Source organism: Paramormyrops kingsleyae, chromosome 19, assembly GCF_048594095.1.
Source record: "Paramormyrops kingsleyae isolate MSU_618 chromosome 19, PKINGS_0.4, whole genome shotgun sequence".
In the NCBI taxonomy this organism is placed as follows: Eukaryota; Metazoa; Chordata; class Actinopteri; order Osteoglossiformes; family Mormyridae; genus Paramormyrops; species Paramormyrops kingsleyae.
In genome coordinates, this window is record NC_132815.1 from 783,689 (window position 1) to 807,952 (window position 24,264).

The window sequence follows — 24,264 nt, forward strand, 5'->3', positions numbered from 1 at the left end:
TAGTGATAAACCTCTTGAATATTGAGTAGTTAGTTAACCTTGCCGGATGGTTAAAACTAGAGGAAGATAATGTTTGAGGAAGTTACAGTGAGATACTTGGTCACGAAACACGCATGGCATACACCGAACTAGTTTTTGCTTTTTTAGGACAAAGTGGGTGGCTCTGAAAAGAGCCTTTGGGTCTTTAGATTTCCTCGCTGTAGCTTTCACGCTTAGCCGCCGAAGCCGTACAGAGTGCGGCCCTGACGCTTGAGAGCGTACACAACATCCATGGCGGTGACGGTCTTCCTCTTGGCGTGCTCGGTGTAGGTAACGGCGTCGCGAATGACGTTCTCCAGAAACACCTTCAGCACACCACGAGTTTCTTCATAGATCAGACCGGAGATACGCTTGACGCCACCTCGGCGGGCAAGACGACGAATAGCCGGCTTGGTAATACCCTGGATGTTGTCGCGAAGGACTTTACGATGGCGCTTAGCGCCACCCTTTCCAAGCCCCTTACCTCCCTTTCCTCGACCAGACATGATCACTTATGGATTCTAAACGACAGAATTATAAAGTCGTTGCCCTCCATGTTTTGTTATATACGTAAGTACTACCTGATTGAAACCATGGAGCAACTTCAGGCCGATTGGTCGCCTCCGCCCACTCGTTTTTCTGCAAACGGTTCCGTATCTCTTTATACTTGGTGGTTTTTGCGTTGTTTCAACTTCTTATCTGTGTTTGCTTTCAAAATTATTGTTGTTATTATTATTACTACACTTTTGGATCTACAAGGAATATTTTTTTTTAGAAAATGCTGGAGCACATGATTCTGGCCTTTTAAACATTTTATGCTTCTGGAGAAACAGCTGGAAAATGAAAGACATGTGGAGACTAGGAAGTCTTCTGCCCAAGCACATGGAGGACATGTATCCATAAAAAGAGCTACAAAGTACTGCAGGAAGTAGATTTAGTTGTAAATTATCGGTCCATTTCAAGGCTGTGTAGAATGTTAGGCCGTTCCCAACACCAAGGAGCACGTAACACACCTGACCTAGGTCATGTCCACTTCTTTCTTTGCTTTTCAAAATCTGATACAACCTTCTATATCTTTTTGTTTCCAAAATGTTGAGGCCTTCTCACCTCACAAAGAAACGTGGTTTTTTTTTTTGCATAACAATGCATGATGACATTTAGCTAATGCTGCAGATGAAGTAATTTTAAATATACTGTCTAAAAATACAGCTAATTGGCAGGGATCAAATTGCAATATTCAGCAAGTAAATATTCGACTAACCTTAAAAACCTTGCAGACCATCTGATTTATTATTATAGTTAATAGATTTATTATCAAATGCCTGTTTGTCAGTAAAATATTTCTTCTTCTTTTGGCTGATCCTGTTAGGGGTTACCACAGTGGATAATCTGTTTACATTTCTTCCTGTCCTCTATATCTTCCTCTTTCACACCTGCCACCTGCATGTCCTCTCTCACCAGATCTATAAACCTCCCTTAGCCTTCCTCTCTTCCTCTTGCCTGGCAGCTCTATCCTCAGCATCCTTCGCTCCACATAACCAGTATCTCTCTTCTGTACGTGTCCAAACCAACACAATCTCGCCTCTCTGGCTTTGACTCCTTCAGTCCTCTAAACTTCTCTATCAACACCCTCAGAGCAAACATTACATCTGTAGTGTCTCTCCCACCTTCAACGACGACTCCAGCCATGCAGAATTCCCTTATTCCTGAAAATCATTACCAGTGTACTTCTTCTCCACCTTGCAGACATTCTCTCACTTTTCAAGATGGCGTTGAACAAACTGGTTACAAACTTCCACCGCCATCTCACCTAAACACCTCCATGCTTCCACAGGTATCTCATCTGGCCCTCAGCCTTTCCACCCTTCATCCTTGTCATTGCTGTCCTTGCTTCCTTCCTGCTTACCCTCTGCACTTCCAGATTCACCATCTCCACCTCATCCAAACTGCTCTCACTCTCATTCTCTTCATTCATCAGCCACTCAAAGTACTCCATCCATCTCACTCTCTCTCTTCATTCATCAGCCACTCAAAGTACTCCATCCATCTGCTCAACACACTCTTCTCACTTGTGAGTATGTTTCCATCATTACCCTTTATCACCCTAAGCTAGTGCACATCTTTCCCAGCTCCATCCCTCTGCCAAAGCTCAAAGCCCCAAGATAGGAACCTCTGAGTTTTGAACTCAGATCACTGGATTCAGTGCCCAAACCACTATTACCCCATGGAACTAGAAAACACATTGTACCAACTGAAGCCAAGACCACACCACCTATCTGCCCCAGGACACACTTCACATAGTGATGGTAAGCACCCCACAAACCTTGCCATGTCGGAGGTCTTGCAGAGTCCTCTGGCCATAATAATTTGGCATTCGTCAAAGTCACTCAGATCTTTAGCCCTGTCCATTCCACATGGATTCACCATGTTGACTACAAGTCATGAATGTCAGATTTATTCACTTTGCGTGGGGCTGGGTGTGTTTGTGGCGTTGTTGGTTTGAGCGAGTAGTTTGGCGATTATTATTATTTGAAGTCCAATTGTATTAATGAAATAGGTTAGCAGTTTGTGTGATTTAGGCATAAGTATAGTGAGGGACATATAGTAGGTGAAATATCAAGGTTTTGCTTAGATTCAGTTAGAAACTGAATCAGTACGCATAGACACATAGATTACATATACATATATCAACATTGCTAACATACAAAAAGACTAGAGATTAATCTAGAAATTACTGACAATGAATCCAAGGACTCGCATGTTTTAAAACAATGAGTCCCAAGTTGTAAAATATGGGAAAAAATCTAAAAATATAAGAGCAAAATATATAACTACAGAACTTTATTTTCAGTGTAAATGCAGCACCTTTTAAAAGCAAAAATCAAACACATTTTTGGACAAGAAGAATATCTGTCATTCAGATTAACACTGATAGCACCTGCAGTGGTCAGGAAGGTCAGTGTCTAGTGTTGGAGTCTGAACTCCGCCGGGTCCGTTGATGAGAAGAGATTCACCGCACAGTCGAGGAGTAGTTGCAAGTTACCAGTTTATTCTCTCTCAGATTGCAATCTGGGAGCAAACACCCGACATACATTCAGCATGTACAGGAAGATGCTCGACCCTCATGGGTCGGTTCTAGACTTTTATAGGCCTTTTGGGGTGTGGCCCCCCTTCTTCTGTACTTTTCCATCTACATGATTACAACATATAGTGACTTTTGTTCTAGTTAGTGAGTACGTGTGCCCCCCTTTATGTCAAGCAAGGTTAATATAAGCATCGGCTAATTTATGAGTTCCTGTTTTGCTAGAGCGGGGTCGTCTTGCCATAACCACCCTCTGTCAGTTCCTGATTTCCTCCAACTGCTTGGTGTGCAGCCCCCTTGCCCTAGTATCGGTTCCCATGTCTAGTTTCTTCATTGGGTTAAAGGCCATTGGATTATAAATTTATTAGTTGCATTCCAAGCTGAGCATCCCTTCACTAGCAAGAGTGCTATTTTGAAAGTTTCTGTTTTTGGCTCATTCCACGCCGTACGCTATTTTCCTCAAGTCTGGCCTTTACCCGCTTGCTTCTACGTACCGAAGCCTGCTTTACCTGGATAGCCATTGGGATTGAAACTCGCGGATTTTTTGTTTCATTATTGTTTAAATCCGTTGTTAATGTTTCTGGCGATGGACTGGCCAGTGTACTATAGAAAGTAAGTTTCCGTTGCGAAGGATCCGCGGCATCCTGGCCGTTCAGCATACGGGCAACTAAAATGAAGCGTGCCGAAGTAATCGACACTACAGCGAATTCGATTGTCAAATATCTTGTTACATTGCCGAGGACAACCAGTGTCGATATGAAATAAGCACAGCGAAATAGAGCGATAGGTTTTAGACAACCAATTTCTGTTGCTTTCTACTATTTTTGTCATTCCTAATTTAGCATACAATCACAATACGAAACCGCGTAAGCGCGAAAAGCTTTTCGTCCTATAGAGAAAGAATGCGTCATGGATGCAGGACGTACATCTAGATTAATCTCTGAAAGACTAACCTCATTCGCTAATTAATTACTATGCATGCACACTCGATACTCGGATGGTATGTAAATACAGAAATTATGTTTTAAGAATACACAATGGGAACAAATAACCTCAATAAAGACCCAATTTAGGTTTTGATTAACTGTATTACCTGGGGGAAATTCTGATGCATGCAAACATGCAAATAATACCAAACAGACAAGCAACAAAGAATGTACACATGGTGCAAGCAAAGTAAACATAGTGCAGCAGATTTTAAAACTGCATGGTACACAAACAGATAAAATCTTGAGCAGCAGAATGGGAGACTAAACGTGAATATTTAAAGATAATCAAATAAATTAAGCGCAGTTGAATTATAACGAGAGTGAGGATGCTTCCTGACGTATTATGGCTAGGGATACATCTGGAGAAAGTGAGATGTCGGCCGCCAGTTATCTGACGGCTTCGGACAGCGATAATCCCCAGTAGTTTTTTTTAGCACAGCATATTGAAATGAACTGATGGCCAAATATGCTCCATTATAGAGGCCACTTAAGTGGACGGGCAGATCTGTTCATAATCACACACAAGAAACCAAATAAAGCAGAGGGAAAATCTAGCGCTTCTGTGATGTTTGAGGTGGCTCTTAAAAGAGCCTTTGTTTTGGTTTAGACGTAAAACCAGATTATGCACGTTCACCACGGATACGGCGAGCCAGCTGAATATCTTTAGGCATGATGGTGACTCGCTTGGCATGAATGGCGCACAGGTTGGTGTCCTCAAATAGACCAACCAGATAGGCCTCGCTTGCCTCCTGCAGCGCCATAACAGCCGAACTCTGGAAGCGCAGGTCGGTCTTGAAATCCTGAGCGATTTCCCTCACCAGACGCTGGAAGGGCAGCTTGCGGATCAGCAGCTCGGTGGACTTCTGGTAACGCCGGATCTCTCGCAGAGCCACGGTTCCGGGCCTGTAGCGATGAGGCTTCTTGACGCCGCCTGTGGCCGGAGCACTTTTACGTGCGGCTTTGGTAGCCAGCTGCTTCCTGGGCGCTTTGCCGCCAGTGGATTTACGCGCAGTCTGCTTGGTTCTTGCCATGCTTACGACTTCACTCTATTTCGGAAATAGAACTGTAAGTTTCTTTACTGCGACGCGAACTTTTAAAGCAATACTGAGCCGTTTTGATTGGTTGAGGTTATTCCATGCTTCTATTGGTACATTGATGTCTTCGCTCCTCGTCTTATTGGATGAGGAGCTTTGGCGCCCAAAGTCAAACACGCCCCCCAGACTTTTCAGCTGTCACTATGGAAATTACCAACCCAAGTTCCAACAAAAATTGTACGTATATTCAGGGGCAGCAAGAACATGACCACTAAATTGAAGCTTCTGGCTGTTAGTAAATTGTATTTCCGCAAAATGTGTGTTGAAAATTGTACTTATTGAGCAGAGTGATACATGATGAAGTGAAATCACACCGCATGCACACAAAAAAAACATACAAGACGACAATTAATCTGAGGAAAATGAAAAGGTACAATATGAACGCACTCCAAGACCTTTACTCGCGTCCACGCAGTCCAAAAAAAAATAGATGAAGGATTCCAAACTAGGGTTGGTATTTTTGGGGGAAGGACCCCAAAAAAAAAAAAAAAAACTATTCCAATAGCGTGTGTGTGTTTTTTTTTTTCGGGGGAAGGGGTTCCACATTAGCCCAGACTTCGCGACACAAACCTTCTGAGAAATTCTGACCAGGGTAGCTTGCATATGTTTAGGGACCCACACCATGCTTTTAATACATCGAAAACTATAGGAGCAACATAAAACATGGTCGACTGACGCCTTCACCAACCTAAGATTTTCACCCTTTTGCGAAAAAATTGGTGGCTCTTAAAAGAGCCGTTTGGTGGTCAATGCAAGTCCAAGACAGTTTACTTGGTCTTAGCCGGCTTCTCAGTCTTCTTGGGCAGCAGCACAGCCTGGATGTTGGGCAGCACACCGCCCTGTGCGATAGTCACGCCGCCCAGCAGTTTGTTCAGCTCTTCGTCGTTACGAACGGCAAGCTGCAAGTGACGAGGAATGATGCGAGTCTTCTTGTTGTCGCGGGCAGCGTTACCAGCCAACTCCAGGATTTCAGCAGTGAGATACTCGAGCACAGCAGCCAAGTAGACCGGAGCCCCAGCACCTACTCGCTCAGCGTAGTTACCTTTGCGGAGCAGCCTGTGGACACGGCCAACAGGGAACTGCAAGCCAGCCCTGGAAGAACGAGTCTTGGCCTTAGCCCGAGCTTTACCACCAGTTTTACCTCTTCCACTCATTATATCACCGTTGTGAGATATCAAGCAAATGTTACTTTCCTTCTCGGCTTCTTCACTTATAAGACATACAGCAATTTCATTGGCTGCACCCGTTCATACGACGTTGTCCAATGAAATTGAAGGACTGAACCTCTCAGAACCTCATTCAATGGTAGCGCGGTAAAATTAAAACATAAATCAGAGTAATAATTTACTATGCAATTGAATTTTCTATAAGCAGTATTTTTCGTTCGATAATGAAAAAACTATACGATCATTATTATTTATTCACAAAATGTATTAACGGTGTCGTTAGAAGAAAGGCACTAAAACCTACTAATCAAGCCAGAATTCTTGGTGTAGTTATAGACTATCAAGAGCTGCATGAGGACAATTACAGAATCAGCCTACTACCAACTTAGAAACACAACAATAATTAAAGGATTTTTGTCTAAATAAGACACATAATAGCTTTTAGAATAGCATGTATTTCGTGGTAAAAAAAAAAAAAACATAATCAGACTGACTACTTGTGCAGTATAGGAATGATTTTGAAATACTGATTTGCGTAGAGAACAAAATTGCCTCGGACCTAAATACATTTCTGATATACTTGAACATGATGAGGCACCCACACGCCTGAGGTCACCTGGCAAAGGTTTACTCAGTGATCCGAGAACCGAGACCAAACAAGACGAAGCAACGTTCAGTTTCTGTCCTCCCCGTCCATGGAACAAGCTTCACGAAAGCCTCAGGTCCGCTAAAGCGGTTAGTTCATTTAAATCAGGGCTAAAACATTGTTTGCTGCACATATTCAATAAACAAAGTCAGTCACACACTCTCTACAATGTAACTTGTATTCAGTGAACTATTTGTTTGGCTTTAGTTTTTTAATGTAATGTAATTGTTCGTTTAAATGTGCCCTCCTGTTTCAGTATAGAACTTCGAAATGCTTTGTCTTACATTGGGTAACTTCGTGAACACCTGTAAGTTTACTGTCGTGTGAAACATAGCTTTGTATTCGTCAGACCACACACACGATACAAATAGAAAAGTCTTGTTTAGGTGAAGTATAATTTAAAGAAGACAACGCTCTGTTTCTGAGATCAGTGGGTGGCTCTTAAAAGAGCCTTTGTTCTCCAAGGTCTGGAAGTCAGCGCCTGTTCCTTCACTTCTTCTTGGGAGCGGCTTTTCTGGCTTTGGTAGCCTTGGGTTTGGCGACTTTAGGCTTGGCTGCCTTTGCTTTCCTTGGGCTCTTGGTGGCCTTCTTTGCTGCCGCCGGCTTTTTCGCCTTCTTGGGACTCTTGGTCGCCTTCTTGGCTACGGCCGGCTTCTTTGCCTTCTTGGGAGACTTTTTTGTGGCCGCCGGCTTCTTCGCTGGGGAGGCCGCCGCCTTCTTGGGCTTCTTCGCCGCTGCCGGTTTCTTTGCTGCTGGCTTCTTGGCCTTAGGAGCGGCTTTCTTCGCGGGCTTCTTGACGGTTTCGCTCTGCTTCTTGTTCAGCTTGAAGGAGCCAGAGGCGCCGGTTCCCTTGGTCTGAACCAGAGTCCCTTTGGTCACCAGAGCCTTAATCGCTAGCTTTAGCCGGGAGTTGTTCCTCTCCACGTCGTAGCCACCGGCTGCCAGAGCCTTCTTCAGAGCGGCAAGAGACACGCCGCTCCTTTCTTTGGAGGCGGACACAGCCTTCACAATCAGCTCCCCGACACTGGGACCTGATTTCTTACGCTTAGGTGCCGCTTTCTTCTTGGGTGCCTTGGCCGGAGCGGCGGCGGGAGCCGGAGCAACTTCTGCCATTTTCCTATTAACTCTTCACTTTGGGATGTGTCACACAGTCAGCGAAGCTGGTCTGTTCGTACTGGTGCGTCACGGTGGGTCCTCCTTAAACTCGCCATGAGAACCATGTAGACTCAACCTCCACGCCGCTGTCTGTGCAGAGCGCGCGACGTCGCTTTCACTTGTGTTTTCTCCTCGCGCAAAACTGCGTTAAAATCAGCCGATGAGCTGTATTAGTGTTTACTAACAAATGTGGCCTTAATATAAGATCCGTCTGTTTGAAAGTAAGTTGTGTTTTTCCAGAGATCACACTGGATATTACTTGAATTCCTCAAAAACTTTGCTCCATCCTGAGGATCGGCTAACGTTCACGGCTTTTGCCTTGATTTTAGGGGAAATAACACATTAAAACATTACAGCTACAGACCGAATACGGGGTAGCAGTTTACAGCGAGACCCTTTACATTTATATAACGTGGTAGTGTTCCCGTTACGGCATCCCCCAATTTTTAAAACGGATCAACCTCGAGTTCATTAAAGCACACTTGAGACCTCATCTAAGTACCCGCGCTACTCATTTCAAAAGAGATTCTGTCTCCTTTATACATTACCCTCATAATGGATAATGCCATAAACCGAACGATATGCAACATGTAAAAAGTGGAATAAAGTGATTACACACTTTCTTCTCTTATCTCAGCTAGCAACGTATGATATAATGTATGCTTAATTCTGATTTCGCCTACAATCACAATAATACCAATTATTTAGCCACAATGTACAACTCAAAACCATTTTCGCCTTACCTGGGTATTCGTTCTATTTTATTATTATCATTCTTATTGATAAGAATAAAAATAATAAATGTATATCTCCCAAAATATGGCCCCTTTTAAGCTGTATCAGGTTTTCTTGGTTCTCCCTCATTTTTCAAATGGCAACTAAAACAAGTGTAATGGTATCACGTGTGGACAGTTGAACATAATTGTTCATTGCTTCACACAAATCTCCAGATGTTTCAGTACACAAATTCACGTGGTCTTGTACCATTGTCTTCAAATGAGATCATTTTCATTTCCTTTAGTTTTGTTGGTCAAAATGGATAATGTAGATTCCCATTGTAACAATTACACACGCAAAACTATACATGTAACTGATCATAATGTAAGCCATCACACACCAAGCAGTTCACCAAACTTTCAGAAGGAAATTCAAAAATAAATCCAAAAATTCGCAGTGATGTGGCATTGTTGTATTTTTGGTTCCCACAGTACATGATTTTCTTGCCATTTTGTTCTCGTATTGCCATTTTGCAGTGCTTTTCTATTCACTATTTATTGTACTGTGTCTTGAGATCTGAAAAATGCACGTGGAGTGCTTTCTCTTGGCAGTGAACTTTACATACTGTAAGGTAGAGCTTTGCACTGGTGAAACCGGTGTCTATGATAATAAAAATTAGTTTGCTAGGAAAAATCAGTCAGTGAGAATGACAAAATGGGAAACAACTTTCATTTAGAATTGCGGGGCTCAGCCACATACATACACTGACATGCTGACTATATATCTTAGCATTTTGACTCTCGTGGTTAACATGATGCTGAAGGTACTTCTCATTTTAATGGCAATGAAAACTTCATTTATAGAATCGTTTGCTTTTCAGACAGGAGTTTATTGCTTTGGGTGAGTTGCAGCCATTTACAGCTTAACCACACTGTAATACTATACGCAAAACCTGTTTTGAGAAATGCTCTAATAATCATGAGAATGTTGAGTATGTGTCATGAAGTGTGCCATAGTAATTGAGAAAAATTGCATTGATGGTCATATTTAAAGTAAGACCACCGGTACTGTGGCCTCCCTCCAGACTTCTCACATTTTCCTCTCCCCCTCTCCTGAATCATCCTCTTCACATCCCTCTACACACACAATCGTTAATTTCCATTAACATCAAATGGATAAGGATAAAGGCCAGATCATACCTCTCATCCTGCACTACAACAAATGACTGATCTCCAATGCTCACTTATTGTATTAGTAACTGTATTGATGCTATCTATGAATATTAAGTTTTAATATTGGACTGCAGTTTTGGTATGTTTGTTAAACCTCAATAAAGGCAATATGCAATGTAAAACAATAAAGAAATAAATTGGTCAAAAAGCATTATAGTAAGTTGCAATTTTGATTCTGAGTGAAAACAAATATATAAAAGTAAATCATGATCAATATTTTTTTATTTGGGAAACTAAATATTTCTGAGTGTAATTCCACAGTGTTGTACATATATTTATATATCCACACAGCTTTTATTCTATTGTTTTTATTTTTGCGGCTCTATTTTTGTACTGTCCACTTTCTGCCATGACAGATATATATATATGAACCAACCGCAGCAATTCGCAGCCGAGCCCCCTGGCGACAGAATCTGTCAATTCCCCACATACAAAACCAAAAGTGCATCCAAAGTAGTGAAGTGTCGGCCTTTATGCATCGCTCCTTAAAAAGAGGGAACATCAATGTGTTAGGGCAGTGCAGTACTGGCCCAATGGTTAGGGAAGCATACTCATGATCAAAAAGGCTGCTGGTTCTAATCCCTGAATAGTGAGGTACCACTCAGTAACATACTGCCCCAGGCACTGCTCCCAGGATTTGGAAATGTGTATGACTAGTTGCAAAACAAAAAGAGCAGTGAAATGAAGTGCACAATAATATAACCCTAATTGCTAATAAGCTAGTTGAGCCTTTAAAATCTTTCCTCTTCCAGAATTTCACATGAACACGTTACAGTAACAATACTATACTAATCCTTCAAACAACTAAGAAACCTTCAAGCGAACAGTGTCCTAATTTTAGTAATTTCTAGTTCAGCATATAACCTCAATACGAAACCCCGTAAGCGCGAAAAGCTTCACAAGGGCGTTTGCTCTCTTCAGACTTTATAGGTGGCTCTTAAAAGAGCCTTTGGTTTCCTTTTGCAAAGCGGCAGAAGCTTTACTTGGAGCTGGTGTACTTGGTGACCGCCTTGGTCCCCTCAGACACGGCGTGCTTGGCCAGCTCGCCAGGAAGCAGAAGGCGCACGGCTGTCTGGATCTCCCTAGAAGTGATGGTGGAGCGCTTGTTGTAGTGAGCCAGGCGGGACGCCTCACCAGCGATACGCTCAAAGATATCATTGACGAAAGAATTCATGATACCCATAGCCTTGGAAGAAATACCCGTGTCCGGATGAACCTGCTTCAGAACCTTGTACACGTAAATAGCGTAGCTCTCCTTCCTGGATCTCTTGCGCTTCTTTCCCCCCTTTCCGGCAGTCTTCGTCACTGCCTTCTTCGAACCCTTCTTGGGCGCTGACTTCGCTGGCTCAGGCATGTTTCCTATTTGCTGCTAAACACAAGCAATGTAGTACTGGATAACTCGACCGCCTTATATAATGGTCGTATGCAAATCAGGAAGGAAACCTCTGAAAGCCTTTTCATTGGACAGTTAAAGACCGCCAGATGACATTCAAATTCTAATGGCTAAGTTCTGCTCCTATGACGAAGTCCTTTTTCTTACACACAGCCATTTTGCACTCAGGAATTCAAAAAGTAAAATAGTATTTTAATGCATTTTATTGTATTGCCTTATTTAGCCATTTTAAGGTAGCCAGACTTTAGTGCACATCTAACCACCACCACAGAAATAACAATCAGATGTGTTTCTCCCAAATTGTTGGCCTCATTAAACATATTTCGGTTCCTCCAAGATTTCTGCCGAAATCAACGCAAATCAACTTCTCTGCAGGTACACAACGACCACGTCTCATTTACCAAAAAACTGAAGCATACGCTGTTTAGTAGAAGCATTTCAGCACAGTCTACGACACTATATTGTTCTGTCAGTGTAGCTGTTCGAACGATTCACGGCCACACTTCCATGGATGTTAATCAGCCTAATAGAACCATAACCTGCACAGAAATTGTGACCTGAGCCGGCAGAACACGACTTTAATGGAAAGTCTTCAAAATAAAGTTCCCGAGCTCGCCTTCTCCTGCGTTTCATGTGTTATATTCAATACGATAGCTACATTGCAATTAATAAATAGCTACAGATTCAAGCGGTTTATTCGAGGGTGGGGACAGAAATCCACTTAGTGTAAAATCGCTAGTCGATTCCCACACCATTGTGCAAAGTTCGCCCTGAAGCGAAACACCCAGTGATCATAGCACGTAATACTTGATTTGCCTTTTAGGACAGAGTGTGTGGCTCTGAAAAGAGCCTTTGGGTCTTTAGATTTCGTTGCTGTATCTTTCACGCTTAGCCGCCGAAGCCGTACAGAGTGCGGCCCTGGCGCTTGAGAGCGTACACAACATCCATGGCGGTGACTGTCTTCCTCTTGGCGTGCTCGGTGTAGGTAACGGCGTCACGAATGACGTTCTCCAGGAACACCTTCAGCACACCACGGGTTTCTTCATAGATCAAACCAGAAATACGCTTGACACCGCCTCGGCGGGCAAGACGACGAATAGCTGGTTTGGTAATACCCTGGATGTTGTCGCGAAGGACTTTACGATGACGCTTAGCGCCACCCTTCCCAAGCCCCTTACCTCCCTTTCCTCGACCAGACATTGTTACTTATGCGTTTAAAACGAAAGTAAATTAAGTTGCTGTTATCCACTTTCTTATACAAGTAAGCACTACCTGATTGAAACCATGGAGCAACTTCAGGTCGATTGGTCAGCAGACGGTTCCGTATCTCTGTATACTTAGTGGATTTTGCCTTGTTTCAACTTGTCTGTTTGCTTTCAAAACTATTGTTATTATTATTACTACACTTTTGGATCTACAAGTTGTATTTTTTTAGAAAATCATGGAGTACATGATTCTGGTCTTTTAAAGATTTTCTGCTTCTGAAGAAACAGCTGGAATATGAAAGACATGTGGAGATTAGGAAATTTTATCCATAAAATGAGCTACAAAGTTCTGCAGGAAGTAGATCTAGTTGTAAATTATCGGTCCATTTCAAGGCTATGTAGAATGTTAAGACGTTCCCAACACCAAGGAGCGTGTAACACACCTGACCTAGGTCATGTCCACTTCTTTCTTTGCTTTTCAAAATCTGATACAACCTTCTATCTCTTCTTTTTGTTTCCAAATTGTTGAGGCCTGCTCACCTCACAAAGAAACGTGTTTTTTTATATATATATATATATGTATGTATATGTATGTATTGCATAACAATGCATGATGACATTTAGCTAATGCTGCAGATGAAGTAACTTTAAATATACTATCTAAAAATACAGCTGATTGGCAGGGTTTCAAATTGCAATATTCAGCAAGTAAATATTCGACTAGCCTTAAAAATAATCACATTTACAGGACAAAGGATGTTCCAAATGGGCCTTATACACTCAGACTTATGCACCCATTGCTCAGGTAACTTTGTGAAGAACTACATGCATGCCATATGGACCTGCACATCAGTGCAGAAGTTCTGGCAGAGGACATGTGAAGATCTATCAATATGGTTTAATTGTCGTATCCCAACCTCACCCACATTGTGCATTTTAGGTCATGCAAATAAATTAGATATGGAAGGAAATAAGGCACACATAATCCTTACTGCCTTAGGCATTGCAAAGACAACTATCTTCATGAACTGGAAATCAAAAAACAATTTATGTATTACTCAGTATAGAAATTTACTTTTAGATCTACTCCCTTCCGAAAAAATCAACTAGGTGAATTGGATTCTCTCTGGTACACACTGACCAATTCCATTATATAGGGGGGGTGGTCGGCTGTGGTCTCATCTCCTCGTGGTCCTGGCGGGTGGTGGGGTTGGGCCCTTGAGCTATGGCCGTCTAGTGGCTTCTTGGGACTGGGGGGCTGTGGCTGCCATCTTGTGATGTCTGGGTGTCTGCCCTGGCTGGTGGTGGTGGGTGGGGGCTTGGGCGGGTGCTGCCTGGTGGTCATGGGGTGTGGGGTCTGGAGTGCTGGTGGTGGCAGGGGCTGGCCCTGGGATGGGTGGTTGGCCTCTTCGGTGTGGGCCTGGGTAAGGGGTCGGGGGCTCTGGTGCCCGGGGGCTTCCTGCTGGAGATGGCGGGGGGGAGGTGCTTGGGTGGTCGCTCGGCTGGCGGCGCCCTGAGGTCGCGGCTGGCGCTGGGAGTCACGTCCGTTCTCCCACACATCGGAGGGCAGTCCGGAGTGGATGGGCTTATATCTTTTTGTCTCTGTGTGTGGGTGGGTGTCTGTGTATGTTGTGGGGATGTGTGTATGGTCTGTGTGTATGGTCTGTGTGCATGGCTGAGAGGTGTGTCTGCGGGGTGTCTGTGTGGTCAGTGTGGGCCTGGGTACGGGGCTAACAGCTCCATCCTGGGCACGGTTGGTCTCCTGGGACTGGGGGGCTGTGGCTGCCATGGTTGCTGGCCCCTTTCCTTGGGGTGGTGGCCCGGGGGGCAGCTCGGGCCTCTCCGGCGTGGGCAGGGCTCTCTACCGCCTGGGGTCCTAGGGGCCCTGGCCTTGGCTCGTAAGGCAGCGGCCGCCCGATGCCTGTTGCCTCTGGTTCTCTGGGGCTCATGCCCTTTTGGCTGCGGGGGCTGTGTCTGGGACCTCCCTCCTCCCCTGGCTGGGGTGGGAGCGTGGCTGTCATTGGGACGTGGGGCCCTGGCTCTTCCGTACTCTTCGGGAGCTGTGGACATCCTGGGCCTGTCTCCCCCGACCTCTGGCTCTTGTGGGGTGTGGTTGCGGCCTCCCACCCTCGCTATTTAGTATGTTCCATGTTGAAAACACATGCATACAATGTACGCACACAACACACGCATAAAATGTACGCACACAACATACGCACACAAGCCCGCACATCTCGCCTACACAACTGAGCACGCATGTACATACATTTGCACGCACCTCTCCAAGCACACACAACAATTTTTCATGTTTGTATAGCTGTGTTACTTTCTTTATTTTTTATTTTTGTTTGTGTTCATGAATTTATCCATTTCTGCACTTCTTTCAGATTCTGATCTTTTACTGTTTTTTTTCTTCTTCCCTCTCCTTTACAGATGCAGCAATTGGAGATTACTCATATTGGGTTTTTTTTTTTTGTTCTTTTCTTTTATTTATTTTTCTTCCCCCTCCTAATCTGCTAAAAATGCTAAAAATGAAATAAATAAACAAAATAAAAAGAAATCGATCAACATGAGGGGCCCATACAGAGTTTATAGATCCCCTCATAATAAAGCAAACATGTTTGGCACAGGTACATTCAGACCATGATTCTGCTTGCTAAAGCTGCAGGACAGGACAAAGGGAGAAAAAAAAAAGTACAAATGTGAATATTTGCAGGGTTTCGACGGGGTTTGTTGATTGATCTGCCCTGTAGAACATCCTGAGCTTGGCGGGATTCCCCCGAAGTTGCTGGACATCATGGCTGACCTGAATACCATTACTATCGAGACAAACGACCAGGGAATTACTGGACCAAGCGGGACATTTGTGCCTTTGTCTTCACCTACAACTACAGCTGAGCTCCCTGCACCAAGTCCTTCTGAATGTAGCCGATCTTCAACACCACCATACCAAAAAAGCAGAGAAAGCAGGACAACATTGACCCTTTCGACGCTGCTATTCTCCAGACACTAACCAAACCACAAGAAGAATTTCAGCCAACCCCAAACATGTCTACAGCCTTTAATAAGTACCTAGGACAGTTCCTTCTGCACCTTCCAGAATCAGAAGCATGGAGACTGGTTAAAGACATAAAGAAACTCATGCAGGCATATGAATAGGTTTACAAAACCACAGAAGATTTAGAACTTCATTTAAATGTTTTTTACAGCTCATTGTAAAAGGTGGTAATATATTTTTAGCTAATAGCGTCATATATTGGTTTGCATGTTACCTGTTAAAGATTTTTTAATGCTGACATATTGTGTTTACATGTCAAACACACCCTTAAAATGTATGTTTCTTTAGTTAAGTTTTGCTTATAAAACAGCATAAACACAGGCTTAATTGATTTTGCCTCACTGGAGCACAGCATTCTCGAAGGATACTTTCCCTGCAGCAGTGTGAAAATATTACTTGAGACAGTCAAGGACAAGAATCCCAGTCCCTGTAGCCTGGCTGGCAGAGAGGTGTCCTGGATTTGTTAGGTTGGAATCTCCCTCAATCATGCATCTCCACTATCCTGAGACTTCCCTGTCATCCACCAGGATACTGGAAACATATCGTGCCCCATCAGGCTCCATACAGTCACCAGCATAGAGATAGCAGAGCGATGCATACTTTAGTGGTGTCTTGTGCTTTGTCAACTTTGCACTCCATGTCCACTGCTGCACTAGTCTGGCCAGGTCCTGAGACCTTCGCAAGAGTCGTCTTCGTTGGTAGACAATTAGCCCTCCACTGGTCACCACTGTCCCCAAAGAGCTGTCAGCCCTGTGTAAGGCCCAACTCAGAAGGAGGAAACTGCAAGACCCACACAACCGTGCTGCCCTTAGGGAAATTCTCAGGCAGAGCCAAAGGGGCATCAATCACTGTAAATAATAATAATAATAATAAAATAATAGTAATAATAATCCATCCATCCACCCACCCATTATCTATACCGCTTAATCCATCTGGGTCGCGGGGAAGCTGGATCCCAGCATCTTCGGGCGAGAGGCGGGGTACACCCTAGGCAGGCCGCCAGTCCACCACAGGTAATAATAATAATAATCACATTTTTGTTTGAAGCTCAAAATAACTATTAACTTTGTTCTCATTACATAATACAGGTCAGTAAACAGCATCTTGCTCAGGGTGCATTAAGCAGTGAGGTTACACCTTTTATGGTCTTTGGACTGTTCTGATTCGGTGCAGTGTTCCTGTGATATGTGGTGCTTCCATATGAATATGGTATATTTGCTAAAGTTAAAAGAAAAACATTGGATGAAACCCTGCAGACCATCTGATTTATTATTATAGTTAATAGATTTATTATCAAATGCCTGTTTGTCAGTAAAATATTTCTTCTTCTTTTGGCTGATCCTGTTAGGGGTTGCCACAGTGGATAATCTGTTTACATTTCTTCCTGTCCTCTATATCTTCCTCTTTCACACCTGCCACCTGCATGTCCTCTCTCACCAGATCTATAAACCTCCCTTAGCCTTCCTCTCTTCCTCTTGCCTGGCAGCTCTATCCTCAGCATCCTTCGCTCCACATAACCAGTATCTCTCTTCTGTACGTGTCCAAACCAACACAATCTCGCCTCTCTGGCTTTGACTCCTTCAGTCCTCTAAACTTCTCTATCAACACCCTCAGAGCAAACATTACATCTGTAGTGTCTCTCCCACCTTCAACGACGACTCCAGCCATGCAGAATTCCCTTATTCCTGAAAATCATTACCAGTGTACTTCTTCTCCACCTTGCAGACATTCTCTCACTTTTCAAGATGGCGTTGAACAAACTGGTTACAAACTTCCACCGCCATCTCACCTAAACACCTCCATGCTTCCACAGGTATCTCATCTGGCCCTCAGCCTTTCCACCCTTCATCCTTGTCATTGCTGTCCTTGCTTCCTTCCTGCTTACCCTCTGCACTTCCAGATTCACCATCTCCACCTCATCCAAACTGCTCTCACTCTCATTCTCTTCATTCATCAGCCACTCAAAGTACTCCATCCATCTCACTCTCTCTCTTCATTCATCAGCCACTCAAAGTACTCCATCCATCTGCTCAACACACTCTTCTCACTTGTGAGTATGTTTCCATCATTACCCTTTATCACCCTAAGCTAGTGCACATCTTTCCCAGCTCCATCCCTCTGCCAAAGCTCAAAGCCCCAAGATAGGAACCTCTGAGTTTTGAACTCAGATCACTGGATTCAGTGCCCAAACCACTATTACCCCATGGAACTAGAAAACACATTGTACCAACTGAAGCCAAGACCACACCACCTATCTGCCCCAGGACACACTTCACATAGTGATGGTAAGCACCCCACAAACCTTGCCATGTCGGAGGTCTTGCAGAGTCCTCTGGCCATAATAATTTGGCATTCGTCAAAGTCACTCAGATCTTTAGCCCTGTCCATTCCACATGGATTCACCATGTTGACTACAAGTCATGAATGTCAGATTTATTCACTTTGCGTGGGGCTGGGTGTGTTTGTGGCGTTGTTGGTTTGAGCGAGTAGTTTGGCGATTATTATTATTTGAAGTCCAATTGTATTAATGAAATAGGTTAGCAGTTTGTGTGATTTAGGCATAAGTATAGTGAGGGACATATAGTAGGTGAAATATCAAGGTTTTGCTTAGATTCAGTTAGAAACTGAATCAGTACGCATAGACACATAGATTACATATACATATATCAACATTGCTAACATACAAAAAGACTAGAGATTAATCTAGAAATTACTGACAATGAATCCAAGGACTCGCATGTTTTAAAACAATGAGTCCCAAGTTGTAAAATATGGGAAAAAATCTAAAAATATAAGAGCAAAATATATAACTACAGAACTTTATTTTCAGTGTAAATGCAGCACCTTTTAAAAGCAAAAATCAAACACATTTTTGGACAAGAAGAATATCTGTCATTCAGATTAACACTGATAGCACCTGCAGTGGTCAGGAAGGTCAGTGTCTAGTGTTGGAGTCTGAACTCCGCCGGGTCCGTTGATGAGAAGAGATTCACCGCACAGTCGAGGAGTAGTTGCAAGTTACCAGTTTATTCTCTCTCAGATTGCAATCTGGGAGCAAACACCCGACATACATTCAGCATGTACAGGAAGATGCTCGACCCTCATGGGTCGGTTCTAGACTTTTATAGGCCTTTTGGGGTGTGGCCCCCCTTCTTCTGTACTTTTCCATCTACATGATTACAACATATAGTGACTTTTGTTCTAGTTAGTGAGTACGTGTGCCCCCCTTTATGTCAAGCAAGGTTAATATAAGCATCGGCTAATTTATGAGTTCCTGTTTTGCTAGAGCGGGGTCGTCTTGCCATAACCACCCTCTGTCAGTTCCTGATTTCCTCCAACTGCTTGGTGTGCAGCCCCCTTGCCCTAGTATCGGTTCCCATGTCTAGTTTCTTCATTGGGTTAAAGGCCATTGGATTATAAATTTATTAGTTGCATTCCAAGCTGAGCATCCCTTCACTAGCAAGAGTGCTATTTTGAAAGTTTCTGTTTTTGGCTCATTCCACGCCGTACGCTATTTTCCTCAAGTCTGGCCTTTACCCGCTTGCTTCTACGTACCGAAGCCTGCTTTACCTGGATAGCCATTGGGATTGAAACTCGCGGATTTTTTGTTTCATTATTGTTTAAATCCGTTGTTAATGTTTCTGGCGATGGACTGGCCAGTGTACTATAGAAAGTAAGTTTCCGTTGCGAAGGATCCGCGGCATCCTGGCCGTTCAGCATACGGGCAACTAAAATGAAGCGTGCCGAAGTAATCGACACTACAGCGAATTCGATTGTCAAATATCTTGTTACATTGCCGAGGACAACCAGTGTCGATATGAAATAAGCACAGCGAAATAGAGCGATAGGTTTTAGACAACCAATTTCTGTTGCTTTCTACTATTTTTGTCATTCCTAATTTAGCATACAATCACAATACGAAACCGCGTAAGCGCGAAAAGCTTTTCGTCCTATAGAGAAAGAATGCGTCATGGATGCAGGACGTACATCTAGATTAATCTCTGAAAGACTAACCTCATTCGCTAATTAATTACTATGCATGCACACTCGATACTCGGATGGTATGTAAATACAGAAATTATGTTTTAAGAATACACAATGGGAACAAATAACCTCAATAAAGACCCAATTTAGGTTTTGATTAACTGTATTACCTGGGGGAAATTCTGATGCATGCAAACATGCAAATAATACCAAACAGACAAGCAACAAAGAATGTACACATGGTGCAAGCAAAGTAAACATAGTGCAGCAGATTTTAAAACTGCATGGTACACAAACAGATAAAATCTTGAGCAGCAGAATGGGAGACTAAACGTGAATATTTAAAGATAATCAAATAAATTAAGCGCAGTTGAATTATAACGAGAGTGAGGATGCTTCCTGACGTATTATGGCTAGGGATACATCTGGAGAAAGTGAGATGTCGGCCGCCAGTTATCTGACGGCTTCGGACAGCGATAATCCCCAGTAGTTTTTTTAGCACAGCATATTGAAATGAACTGATGGCCAAATATGCTCCATTATAGAGGCCACTTAAGTGGACGGGCAGATCTGTTCATAATCACACACAAGAAACCAAATAAAGCAGAGGGAAAATCTAGCGCTTCTGTGATGTTTGAGGTGGCTCTTAAAAGAGCCTTTGTTTCGGTTTTGTTTAGACGTAAAACCAGATTATGCACGTTCACCACGGATACGGCGAGCCAGCTGAATATCTTTAGGCATGATGGTGACTCGCTTGGCATGAATGGCGCACAGGTTGGTGTCCTCAAACAGACCAACCAGATAGGCCTCGCTTGCCTCCTGCAGCGCCATAACAGCCGAACTCTGGAAGCGCAGGTCGGTCTTGAAATCCTGAGCGATTTCCCTCACCAGACGCTGGAAGGGCAGCTTGCGGATCAGCAGCTCGGTGGACTTCTGGTAACGCCGGATCTCTCGCAGAGCCACGGTTCCGGGCCTGTAGCGATGAGGCTTCTTGACGCCGCCTGTGGCCGGAGCACTTTTACGTGCGGCTTTGGTAGCCAGCTGCTTCCTGGGCGCTTTGCCGCCAGTGGATTTACGCGCAGTCTGCTTGGTTCTTGCCATGCTTACGACTTCACTCTATTTCGGAAATAGAACTGTAAGTTTCTTTACTGCGACGCGAACTTTTAAAGCAATACTGAGCCGTTTTGATTGGTTGAGGTTATTCCATGCTTCTATTGGTACATTGATGTCTTCGCTCCTCGTCTTATTGGATGAGGAGCTTTGGCGCCCAAAGTCAAACACGCCCCCCAGACTTTATTACGAACGTACGGTCCAACAAAGTTTGTACATACATTCAGGGGCAACAAAAATATATCCACTAAATGGAAGCTTATGGCTGCTAGTAAATCGCATATCAGCAAAATGTGCGTTTGGAAATTGTACGTATGGGGCAGAATGATACGTGATGAAGTGAAAGGCCCCGTTCATTAAACATTACACCACATGCACACAAAACAAAACATACAGAAAGACAAATAACCTGGGGAAAATGAAATACCGGCGTCCACGTGGTTGGTGGTGTTGGTTTTTTTTGGGGGGGGATTCAACGTTAGACCGCAGACTTATGAAATTCTGAAGAGTAATTTTAGTCCTTAGGGACGCGCACGGTCGACTGACGCCTTAGACAACTTAAGATGTTCAACCTTTTGGAAAAAAAGGGATGGCTCACACACAATTCTAACATTTCGGCCCTTTTGCGGAAGACATGGGTGGCTCTTAAAAGAGCCGTTTGGTGGTCAATGCAAGTCCAGGGTAGCTTGCATATGTTTAGGGACCCACACCATGCTTTTAATACATCGAAAACTATAGGAGCAACATAAAACATGGTCGACTGACGCCTTCACCAACCTAGATTTTCACCCTTTTGCGAAAAAATTGGTGGCTCTTAAAAGAGCCGTTTGGTGGTCAATGCAAGTCCAAGACAGTTTACTTGGTCTTAGCCGGCTTCTCAGTCTTCTTGGGCAGCAGCACAGCCTGGATGTTGGGCAGCACACCGCCCTGTGCGATAGTCACGCCACCCAGCAGTTTGTTCAGCTCTTCGTCGTTACGAACGGCAAGCTGCAAGTGACGAGGAATGATGCGCGTCTTCTTGTTGTCGCGGGCAGCGTTACCAGCCAACTCCAGGATTTCAGCAGTGAGATACTCGAGCACAGCAGCCAAATAGACTGGAGCTCCAGCACCAACTCGCTCAGCGTAGTTACCTTTGCGAAGCAGCCTGTGGACACGGCCAACAGGGAACTGCAAGCCAGCCCTGGAAGAGCGAGTCTTGGCCTTAGCCCGAGCTTTGCCACCGGTTTTACCTCTTCCGCTCATTATGTCACTATAGCGAAATATCAAACAAATGTTACTTTCCTTCTCGGCTTCTTCATTTATACGACATACAGCAATTTCATTGGCTGCACCCGTTCATATGACGTTGTCCAATGACATTGAAGGACTGAACCTCTCAGAATCTCATTCAATGGTAGCGCGGTAAAGTTAAAACATAATTCAGAGTAATAATTTAATATGCAATTGAACTTTCTATAAGCAGTATTTTTCATCCGATAATGAAAAACACTGTAGGATCATTATTATTTATTCACAAAATGTATTAACGGTATCGTTAGAAGAAAGGTACTAAAACCTACAAATCAAGCCAGAATTCTTGGTGCAGTTATATACTTGGTCTTTAATATCAAGAGCTGCATGAGGACAGCCTACTACCACCTTACAAACACAGCAAGAATTAAAGGATTTTTGTCTAAACAAGACACATAATGGCTTTTATAATAGCATGTATTTCGTGGCAAAAAAAAAATAAGACTGACTACTTGTGCAGTATAGGATTGATTTTGAAATACTGATTTGAATAGAGAACAAAATTGCCTCGGACCTAAATACATTTCTGATATACTTGAACATGATGAGGCACTCACACGCCTGAGGTCACCTGGCAAAGGTTTACTCAGTGATCCGAGAACCGAGACCAAACAAGACGAAGCAACGTTCAGTTTCTGTCCTCCCCGTCCATGGAACAAGCTTCCCGAAAGCATGAGATCCGCTAAAAAGTTTAGTCCATTTAAATCAGGGCTAAAACATTGTTTGCTGCACATATTCAATAAATAAAATCAGTCACACACTCGCTACAATGTAACTTGTATTCAGTGAACTATTTGTTTGGCTTTCGTTTTTTTAAAAACGTAATTTAATAATAATTGCTGTTCTTCTGTTTCAGTATAGAACTTCGAAATGCTTTGTCTCAGTTGTGCTATACAAGTAAACTTACATTGGGTAACTTCGTGAACACCTGTTAGAAGGTAATTTCTAAGATGTTTACTGTCGTGTGGTATATAGCTTTGTATTCGTCAGACCAAACACACGATACAAATACAAAAGTCTTGTTTAGGTGAAGTATAATGTAAAGAAGACAACGCTCTGTTTCAGAGATCAGTGGGTGGCTCTTAAAAGAGCCTTTGTTCTCCAAGGTCTGGAAGTCAGCGCCTGTTCCTTTACTTCTTCTTGGGAGCGGCTTTTTTGGCTTTGGTAGCCTTGGGTTTGGCGACTTTAGGCTTGGCTGCCTTTGCTTTCTTTGGGCTCTTGGTGGCCTTCTTTGCTGCCGCCGGCTTTTTCGCCTTCTTGGGACTCTTGGTCGCCTTCTTGGCTACGGCCGGCTTCTTTGCCTTCTTGGGAGACTTTTTGGCGGCCGCCGGCTTCTTCGCTGGGGAGGCCGCCGCCTTCTTGGGCTTCTTTGCCGCTGCCGGTTTCTTTGCTGCTGGCTTCTTGGCCTTAGGAGCGGCTTTCTTCGCGGGCTTCTTGACGGTTTCGCTCTGCTTCTTGTTCAGCTTGAAGGAGCCAGAGGCGCCGGTTCCCTTGGTCTGAACCAGAGTCCCTTTGGTCACCAGAGCCTTAATCGCTAGCTTTAGCCGGGAGTTGTTCCTCTCCACGTCGTAGCCACCGGCTGCCAGAGCCTTCTTCAGAGCGGCAAGAGACACGCCGCTCCTTTCTTTGGAGGCGGACACAGCCTTCACAATCAGCTCCCCGACACTGGGACCTGATTTCTTAGGCTTAGGTGCCGCTTTCTTCTTGGGTGCCTTGGCCGGAGCGGCGGCGGGGGCCGGAGCGACTTCTGCCATTTTCCTATTAACTCTTCACTTTCGTAAGTGTCACACAATCAGCGAATCTGGTCTGTTCGTACTGGTGCGTCACGGTGGGTCCTCCTTAAACTCCCCATGAGAACCATGTAGCCTCAACCTCCACGGCGCTGTCTGTGCAGAGCGCGCGACGTCGCTTTCACTTGTGTTTTCTCCTCGCGCAAAACTGCGTTAAAATCAGTCAATGAGCTGTATTAGTGTTTACTTACAAATGTGGCCTTAATATAAGATCCGTCTGTTTGAAAGTAAGTTGTGTTTTTCCAGAGATCACACTGGATATTACTTGAATTCCTCAAAAACTTTGCTTCCATCCTGACGATCGGCTAACGTTCACGACTTTTGCCTTGATTTTA

General features: G+C 43.8%; 8 protein-coding genes across 8 annotated transcripts; all 8 read right to left on the bottom strand.

The window, feature by feature from the left end:
* Positions 1-23: 23 nt before the first annotated feature.
* On the bottom strand, positions 24-530 carry LOC111844430 (histone H4). Its single transcript, XM_023812899.2, has one exon. It carries the CDS (start codon positions 522-524, stop codon positions 213-215), a length of 312 nt encoding a protein of 103 aa, XP_023668667.1. The 5' UTR covers positions 525-530; the 3' UTR covers positions 24-212.
* A 2,517-nt stretch (positions 531-3,047) lies between these two features.
* Positions 3,048-5,598, bottom strand: LOC140581182 (histone H3). Its single transcript, XM_072703057.1, has one exon. It carries the CDS (start codon positions 5,118-5,120, stop codon positions 4,710-4,712), a length of 411 nt encoding a protein of 136 aa, XP_072559158.1. The 5' UTR covers positions 5,121-5,598; the 3' UTR covers positions 3,048-4,709.
* A 71-nt stretch (positions 5,599-5,669) lies between these two features.
* Positions 5,670-22,102, bottom strand: LOC111844423 (uncharacterized). The gene is made up of 2 exons (XM_072703068.1): positions 21,709-22,102; positions 5,670-6,392 (listed from the first exon to the last, which is right to left on the bottom strand). The coding sequence occupies exons 1-2, from the start codon at positions 22,089-22,091 to the stop codon at positions 5,951-5,953; spliced, it is 825 nt and encodes a 274-aa protein (XP_072559169.1). The 5' UTR covers positions 22,092-22,102; the 3' UTR covers positions 5,670-5,950.
* LOC140580985 (histone H1-like) lies at positions 7,198-8,136 on the bottom strand. The gene has a single exon (XM_072702723.1). It carries the CDS (start codon positions 8,106-8,108, stop codon positions 7,485-7,487), a length of 624 nt encoding a protein of 207 aa, XP_072558824.1. The 5' UTR covers positions 8,109-8,136; the 3' UTR covers positions 7,198-7,484.
* Positions 10,420-11,540, bottom strand: LOC111844429 (histone H2B). The gene has a single exon (XM_072702725.1). It carries the CDS (start codon positions 11,451-11,453, stop codon positions 11,079-11,081), a length of 375 nt encoding a protein of 124 aa, XP_072558826.1. The 5' UTR covers positions 11,454-11,540; the 3' UTR covers positions 10,420-11,078.
* On the bottom strand, positions 11,997-12,699 carry LOC111844431 (histone H4). Its single transcript, XM_023812900.2, has one exon. It carries the CDS (start codon positions 12,690-12,692, stop codon positions 12,381-12,383), a length of 312 nt encoding a protein of 103 aa, XP_023668668.1. The 5' UTR covers positions 12,693-12,699; the 3' UTR covers positions 11,997-12,380.
* LOC140580986 (histone H3) lies at positions 20,283-20,961 on the bottom strand. The gene has a single exon (XM_072702724.1). The coding sequence runs from the start codon at positions 20,838-20,840 to the stop codon at positions 20,430-20,432; it is 411 nt and encodes a 136-aa protein (XP_072558825.1). The 5' UTR covers positions 20,841-20,961; the 3' UTR covers positions 20,283-20,429.
* Positions 22,103-22,432: 330 nt separating the features above from the next.
* LOC140580973 (histone H1-like) lies at positions 22,433-23,931 on the bottom strand. The gene has a single exon (XM_072702713.1). The coding sequence runs from the start codon at positions 23,891-23,893 to the stop codon at positions 23,270-23,272; it is 624 nt and encodes a 207-aa protein (XP_072558814.1). The 5' UTR covers positions 23,894-23,931; the 3' UTR covers positions 22,433-23,269.
* Positions 23,932-24,264: the final 333 nt, after the last annotated feature.

Bases quoted from the DNA above. Each gene is read 5' to 3' on its own strand.
- LOC111844430 (XM_023812899.2), bottom strand. From the start codon at position 524: ATGTCTGGTCGAGGAAAGGGAGGTAAGGGGCTTGGAAAGGGTGGCGCT.
- LOC140581182 (XM_072703057.1), bottom strand. From the start codon at position 5,120: ATGGCAAGAACCAAGCAGACTGCGCGTAAATCCACTGGCGGCAAAGCG.
- LOC140580985 (XM_072702723.1), bottom strand. From the start codon at position 8,108: ATGGCAGAAGTTGCTCCGGCTCCCGCCGCCGCTCCGGCCAAGGCACCC.
- LOC111844429 (XM_072702725.1), bottom strand. From the start codon at position 11,453: ATGCCTGAGCCAGCGAAGTCAGCGCCCAAGAAGGGTTCGAAGAAGGCA.
- LOC111844431 (XM_023812900.2), bottom strand. From the start codon at position 12,692: ATGTCTGGTCGAGGAAAGGGAGGTAAGGGGCTTGGGAAGGGTGGCGCT.
- LOC140580986 (XM_072702724.1), bottom strand. From the start codon at position 20,840: ATGGCAAGAACCAAGCAGACTGCGCGTAAATCCACTGGCGGCAAAGCG.
- LOC111844423 (XM_072703068.1), bottom strand. From the start codon at position 22,091: ATGAGCGGAAGAGGTAAAACCGGTGGCAAAGCTCGGGCTAAGGCCAAG. The intron at 6,393-21,708 runs GTAAACTGTCTT...ATGTCTTATAAG, and splicing joins GAGAAGCCGGCTAAGACCAA to TGAAGAAGCCGAGAAGGAAA.
- LOC140580973 (XM_072702713.1), bottom strand. From the start codon at position 23,893: ATGGCAGAAGTCGCTCCGGCCCCCGCCGCCGCTCCGGCCAAGGCACCC.